The sequence below is a fragment of the Penaeus japonicus genome, unplaced genomic scaffold (genome assembly GCF_977035675.1).
Source record: "Penaeus japonicus unplaced genomic scaffold, GWHDUDI00000001_assembly GWHDUDI00000014, whole genome shotgun sequence".
Lineage (NCBI taxonomy): Eukaryota > Metazoa > Arthropoda > Malacostraca > Decapoda > Penaeidae > Penaeus > Penaeus japonicus.
The window spans coordinates 33,308,891-33,316,390 of record NW_028234416.1 but is presented as its reverse complement, the minus strand read 5'-3'; the positions used below and the strand labels follow the sequence as shown (position 1 = coordinate 33,316,390).

The window sequence follows — 7,500 nt, the reverse complement described above, 5'->3', positions numbered from 1 at the left end:
CAGGTGTCTTGCATGGCTGTAGTGCCACCTGTGGTCTTATTCTTGGCACAGTCTCCAGCTGTTGATAAATACGACCTCACTTCTCTTAGGAGGATGTACTGTGCTGCAGCTCCACTATCAGGTGACATACAAGAAACTGTGATTAAAAAGGTAATATCAAAAGAGATATGATTTTTAAAAATTCAGTGATGCATTGATATAGATGTTGCTCTCCCTGGGTCATACCTTAGAGCAGAAGAGGTTTAAGTCCTTGTCAGGGAGCTTAGTAATGCATGAATATGAATGATTGAATAAAGACGAGACTCTATATTTAATATCTAACCTCTAAACTGGACAACATATCGTATATCAGTATGAAGTAGTTCAGTGCAGCAGTCCTTTATATTTCATTCTTCACAGCTTGGTGGCTCACTGGAATTGTGCCAAGGTTACGGGATGACTGAGTCTGTAGCCTGTATTTCACTATGTTCACAAGAAAACAAGATGGGGTCTATTGGTCAAGTTTCTGGATACATGGAGTTGAAGGTTTGTGAATTTTTTCTTGGTCGAAGTGTAAAGCACTATTATGTTTTTTTTAATTGTAGATGGATTCTTTAGGATATTATTTTACTCTGGCCTGATTTTAATAAGAGAGGTATTAACACAGGCATTTTTTCATAAGAAAGGCCTTAGAGTGTTATTATATATTTTTTTGCATTTTTATTCACAGACCTAATTTATAAGAAATCCATTAGAACTCTATTTTCAGCAGTAAATTCATATCTGCAATGCCTCTACAGTACGCAAGTGCATAATGAAAAGATTTGCCATCATTGTAGATCTTAAAAACAAAACCCAAAAACAGAAATAGTTGGAGAAATTATTTTTCCATTGAGAGAGAAATCCCTTTTCAGATTGTCGACGTAGAATCGAGAGAGCCACTCGGTCCAAACCAAGAAGGAGAAATATGTCTTAATGGTCCTCAGATAACACCAGGATATTATAAGTGAGTTTTATAATATTATAACATCTATAGGTGTTATAGCTGAAATACTAGAACAGGTTCTGATTTTTTTATACCTAAACTCTTGGATCATACAACAAATACTAGAAATATATTTCAGGATCTTTGACAGGTTATTAATAAGAATAGTTGCATAGCCAGAGAGTCATATATATAGGGGGGTTAAAAAGAATGTGCATGTGTACTTGTACATGAATAAGTAGTCTTAGAAACATCTTCTGACTCCTCCTCACAAATTAGGTTTTGAGAATTGTGGTGTTTATGGTCCCTGATCACTAGTGTTTCCATGGCTCAGACCAAACTTTATTCTCAGAAATCAGAAGGCAACTGATGAGACTTTTGATGCTGATGGCTGGCTTAAAACTGGTGACGTTGGCTACTTTGACGATGAGGGATTCTTGTATATTGTGGATCGCCTTAAGGAATTAATCAAGTACAAAGGGCTACAGGTAAGTGTTTACTGTATTTTGATGATAGAGAGCATGATACAAAACCATCCTTTCTAACTTTTTCTAATATGAATCTATATTAAACCTTCAAAACTTAGTAAACAGTAAGCAGATGTTCAGTTTTGATCTATATTCTAATGTATTTCAATGTATTAGAATAATGAATATGTGAATCAGTAAAATTAATCTACATTTGAATAAAACACTGTTTATTGATTTAATGTATAAGTGAATTTGTCTGCAAAGTAAGAAGAGAAACCTGGCAACACAAATTATTCTGCAATGTGTGTTTAATTCACAGGTAGCACCAGCAGAATTAGAAGGTTTATTGTTGCAACACGAAGATATTGTAGATGCAGCTGTTGTTGGTAGGAAAGACGATCGTTACGGTGAACTTCCAACTGCCTTTGTAGTTAAGACACCTAATTCACAAATTACTGCTGAGGATGTACAGCAGTTTATTGCGGGTAAGTTGAAATGAATTCAGATGACAGGTATGTGCCTCTATTTAGCAATGAACTTGCAATTTCACTATAAGAAAACATGTTTCATATGAATTGTGATGATGTTAACCTAAATTGATAACAATACTTTATGCAAATTTTATCTTAGAGACATGATTATCTAATTTCATGGAATAATTGTGTGGTATTCAAATATGGGCAAGTAAAAAATTCAAGTGACTGTAGTGAATAGATTGATATAATATGCACAATCCAATCCTTAACTTAAATGTATATGTATGTATACAAACTTTTCTAATCGGTGTAATGCATTTGAAATAATACTTAAATATTTAGAAATATCTCATCACTTTACATAGTCTAAAGATGTCTCTATAAATGACATGATGCCCTGGTGTAACAGAACAGTAAAACATTACTCTAATACAAATCTGCTCTATAACCAGTACTCTTTCTACATATATATAATTCCTTCATGTACATGCAGAAAAAGGATGATTGAATTGATGTGAGTAAAGTAATTTTTGAATATAAAGCGAGATATTGACCATGGAAATAATTCAGATTCTTAATTCTTGATGTATGTTCTCACTCGTCTGAACTCACTCCATTTCTTTCAGGTAAAGTGAGCAACCACAAGCACTTGCACGGTGGAGTAGTCTTCTTGGATGCCATTCCTAAAAATGCAAGCGGAAAGATCTTGAGGAAGGAAATCAAGAAGATGGCAAGCCAGTTATAATGTACCTTACCATACACTGACCACTGTGATTTCATTTTTACCTTTTCATTTTTACATTTTATTTATTTATTTTTTTTTATAGCTTAACCCTTTCTGTCCTAAGAACTCCATAATGGCATTAGAGACAATATACAGTTTTTGGGGTATGAAGGATAAAGTAATGTCCACTGGTTGTAGGTTTTGTTATATTTTTATAAGATTAATGTTGAGTGAGAAGTTACATTGTTCCTAAACTGGCTTGGATTGTTAAGTTCAAGTATGTTTAAGGCTATTTTGGATCAGAAAACTGGAGAAATGTTTTTTTTTTTTTGTCAGAAGGCCCAATATATATACACATATATACACATATATACATATATATAAATATTATATATATATATATATATATATATATATATATATATATATATATATCATATATATATATATATATATAATATATATAAATATATATATAATATATATATATATATATATATATATATATATATATATATATATATATAATATATATATATATATTATATATATAATATATATATATATATATATATATTATATATATATATATATAATATATATATATATATATATATATATATAATATATATTAATATATATGTATATCTGATTTATGTATGGATACATATACATAAATGTTTGTGTGCATGTGCATCTGTTTATGTATGTATGTGTATGTGAACGTGAAATGTTTTAATATTTTAAAGATTAATTGATATATGTTATTATTAAACATTTCTATGCAACTCATATGAAAATAAAAACATAATAATCCAAAGTTTCTTTGCACAACAACCTAGTTAAGATAATTCTTTACACCTATCCAGTGTTAGTTGTCATTACAGTAGCAGTAGCCTTGAGAGGAAAGACCCAGAGTCCACAGAAAACTAAAGTAAGATAAAATGTTCAAGCTTAAATGCAGGAAATGAGGAAATGGAGACTAAACTTGATAATTTCGAAATGGTTTTTGGGTAAGAAACCAGACTGATGTGTGTTTTTTCTGGTCTTGATTTAGTAAGCACGTACTGTTTTCTTGGAGTATTATGCGTAGAAAAAAATATGGTAGTCTCTTTGCATTTAGATAAGGAACAAGACTATACAAAAGAGATGAGACATCTCGTCAAGAAATTAGTGTCAAATACATACTCATCATCCCCATAAATAAGAACAATATTCTAGGCATGGATAATTATGATAAACTGTTCAAGTGTTCATTTAGCTATCCGAATTGCATAATATTCTCTCCAGAGAAACCAGATTTAACACTGACTTCTAAAATATTAGTTGACGGGAGTTATTAGGCAGTTTGAATGAATAGAAGGAGATGCAGTCATAGTAACAAAATTTGATTTAGAGAACTTCAGTAAAGGAACAATGGAAGATGAAAAACAAAGTTATCAACAGAGAAAGTCTAAATAGGGAAAACAGAACCTTTCAGAAAACTAGATGTAACTGATAAGAAGAATTTTGTCGCCCTATTAACATCGGAAGAAAACTCGATCCACATGCAGGAAGACATATATGCTAGACTTTCTCAGAGTTCTTATATATACAAAAAGCAACAACAAAGGTTTATCTAATGAACTCATATGCAATATAGGATTGAAGGAATGCAGAAGAATTCATAATGCTGATCCAAAAGACAAGAAATTAAAACTAACTTTAAAAAATTAGATTTAAAGAGTCTAGAAAATTGTAAATGGAGAACATGCAGCAATAAGTCAGCAGTTTGGAGAATGTGTAGCCATTTTGGAAAATGGAATAGATCTTTTATCATTATCATTACTCTTTTTTTATCATCTTCCTTAAAGAAATTATGACTATGACTTTTACTGTTGTCATGGTCATTATTATCATTATTACCTTTACTGTTATTTAAATCATTTGTATTATTAATAATATTCTTAACATTAGATCATTGTAATTTTCATTGTCATTGTTGTTTTCTATACTGTTTCTGTTATCAATATTCATATTTAATTATCATCATATTCATCATTATCATACATCATTTTGACCCTAATCTGTTTCTCATAATTTTCATATTCATCATAATTATCCACAATGACCATAGAAAGACATGTATTCAGAATTATAAAAAGCAGCAAAAAAGTATAAGAAAAAAAAACAATTGCAATTATGAATTTTATTAACAGACATCAACCATTCATTCAGGGGTACTTAAATTAGATCTCAAGGGAACATTCATACCATAGATTTACAAAGGCATTTGAGCGTAAAACAAGAAGCTAACGATGGTCGTAAACACCCCAGTCTTCTTTGATAGTATCTGCTCCTTTTTCTCCAATCATGATCACTGGTGCATTTGGGTTTCCTGACACCACAATTGGCATGATAGAAGCATCTATGACTCTTAGACCTCTTACGCCTCTTACTCTGGAAGAAAGAATATGTGTTTTTGAAAATCCTGAGAGGGATATAGTTTTGGAGGTTTCAGGACTTGGAGTGTGTAATAGTACAGTCTGTAAATAGTGTCTACGTTTATTTTTGCAGGCATATTACATAATGAATACTTTTGCAAACATGTAAGTAAATACAGGATTCGTAGTGAAAGCAAAATATAAGTATATTTAAGATATTTATGCAGACTACGCTAAGAAGAATTACAGTCATACACATCCATGTCATAAACAAAGTTCGGTTTCTCAGACCTCCCTCCACCAAAACGTATCTTCCCTTAAACTAGTAAAATATCTAAAGAAATTCCTGCATCTTACCTCAATCTGTTGTCCACCACTGCAAGAGGATCGCTATCAGGACCCATTTTGCAAGTGCCTGCAGGATGCCAGAAGGAGGAGGCCATGTGTTTGATGTAACAAGCCCAATATCTATCGCTGCCAAAGGGTATTCCCTCGCATCCACGAAGAATCTGTTTGGTATTATTTCTGGTGAGGGAATTACTCAAGTATTCTCTGTCAGTTATAATAAGATATCTGTGACACAGCGTTAGCATGAAATCAATATTTAGCAGTAAACTGATTTCTGCTTTCGAATAGATTGCAAGGATTATGCATTGGATTCCAATAACTATTTAGATATAATTGGTATTTTTCCAATACCCTTTCTTTAAAACAGATAAGTAATGACAAAAAATGTTTCAGGTCTTACCATATCGTGAAACTTGGCTTTGAAACGCTTTGTGAAGGACGAGCAATTGCCCACTTCAATTGCAAATTTGATACCTGAAATGGACAAAGAAATGTGTTAGGATATTTCACTCAATATAAAATGATTTAAACTTTTTAATGAAGACGATTAGAAATGGCTATATTCACGACTAAAGCAAACATTATACATTATTCCAATTCTATAGACAACACCAATTCACACACAATCTCATCCATAAATGACTTGCCTTCAATCAAAGTTTCCATATCGTAAGGATGACTCAGGTAATTAGGATCAACAACAGGTAAGTCTCGAGGCCGTTTCGACCTGAGTGAAACTGCTCCTCGACTCTTTGGCCTCAAGAGGTAGAGGTTCATTGTAAAGCCGTCACGACCAAAGAGCGGACTTGCATAGTCATTGTATTTCTGATGAAAAGAAACAAGTAATGAGACAGGTACCCTTGTAAGTTGCATAATAGTGAATTATTGTTGTTTCCGTGACACTAGTTGGTGGGTTATAGTGGGCATGACTTTGATTTATGTGCATTTTAGGATTTTTTATTATATTGATGAAATATAAAGGTAGGAATGGGACTACAGCATTTCCCAAGAATCTTCATCGGAGCTACATCAAAATTCTGATGAAGACATAGAAACATATCAAAACATCGAAATAAGTCTCTTGCCCATTGTAGTTATTCAGTCTAATTAAAAAAAAAAATATATATATATATATATATCAACATTTGTCACATACGCACCACACAAGCCCCAAGAATAAAAAAATATATACATACATTCCTATCGAATCCATAGATATGTGGCAGGAAAAGTCCCATGTCCATATTGAAAGCTGCAGGTGAGAGATATAGTTGCACATCAGGGAAGGATGGGTAGCCTCCTTTCGTCACCTTGGCCCATGCACTCCCATAGTCTCCAAGGGGCGCTGAGTATGGTCCTGCGATGGATGGTTTTCGAGGTTAGGAAGAGAGTGATAGGCCTACTTGGTGGAATTTGGATTGATTTTTTTTTTTTATAATTGATGCGTTAGTTAATATAATTGTTTATATATATATTTCAGTAAAGAGGGGGTATATGAAATGAATATAGAAAATTGTATGTGGTATCTCTTGTATTTCTCTCTCTCTCTCCTTCTTTCTTTCTCTCTCTCTCTCTCTCTCTCTCTCTCTCTCTCTCTCTCTCTCTCTCTCTCTCTCTCTCTCCTCTCTCTCTCTCCTCTCCCCTCTCCTCTCTCCTCTCCTCTCTCCTCTCTCCTCTCTCTCTCTCTCTCTCCCTCTCCCTCCCTCCCCCTCTCCCTCCCTCTCCCTCCCTCCCTCCCTCCCTCCCTCTCTCTCTCAACACATTCCTTCCATCATAAAAAAATAAATATATACCCGACCTTTTCTATGATGTACATATCTCTGCACAGAATCCAGAGACGCGACGTTATTGAGCGTATCCAAGCTGTTCGATTTGATGGTCCACGTGAGGCCATAGACGCCGAGGTGGTCCTGGAGGTTCTGGCCAACACCTGGTACGTCGGCCACCACCTTCAGCTGTTGATTAAGGTGAATTGGTAAGGTGTTTTGGAAAGGGGATGGTGGGAAAGTGGGAGGGGTGGTGGAGGAGTTAGGAATGGGGGAGGTTTCGAGGAAGTTAGTTAATTGTGAATTGGATTAAGGTAAGATGGGTGGGT

General features: G+C 33.6%; 2 protein-coding genes across 3 annotated transcripts in view; one reads left to right on the top strand and one right to left on the bottom strand.

Moving 5' to 3' along the window:
- LOC122251917 (putative 4-coumarate--CoA ligase 1) overlaps positions 1-2,714 on the top strand; it is a 14,323-nt gene extending 11,609 nt beyond the window's left edge. For both annotated transcript variants that reach the window (XM_086544144.1, XM_086544145.1), the window contains exons 9-14: positions 4-150; positions 400-525; positions 894-985; positions 1,317-1,452; positions 1,754-1,919; positions 2,537-2,714. In XM_086544144.1, the coding sequence (XP_086400270.1) occupies positions 4-150; positions 400-525; positions 894-985; positions 1,317-1,452; positions 1,754-1,919; positions 2,537-2,655 (786 nt within the window). In that variant the 3' untranslated portion in view covers positions 2,656-2,714. The remainder of the gene's footprint in view (positions 1-3; positions 151-399; positions 526-893; positions 986-1,316; positions 1,453-1,753; positions 1,920-2,536) is intronic.
- A 2,093-nt stretch (positions 2,715-4,807) lies between these two features.
- Positions 4,808-7,500, bottom strand: part of LOC122251923 (glucose dehydrogenase [FAD, quinone]) — an 8,009-nt gene continuing 5,316 nt past the window's right edge. The window contains exons 8-13 of the mRNA XM_043014165.2: positions 7,204-7,360; positions 6,602-6,762; positions 6,053-6,230; positions 5,806-5,879; positions 5,415-5,566; positions 4,808-5,073 (exon numbers count right to left, since the gene is read on the bottom strand). Coding sequence (XP_042870099.2) covers positions 4,926-5,073; positions 5,415-5,566; positions 5,806-5,879; positions 6,053-6,230; positions 6,602-6,762; positions 7,204-7,360 — 870 coding nt within the window. The 3' untranslated portion in view covers positions 4,808-4,925. The remainder of the gene's footprint in view (positions 5,074-5,414; positions 5,567-5,805; positions 5,880-6,052; positions 6,231-6,601; positions 6,763-7,203; positions 7,361-7,500) is intronic.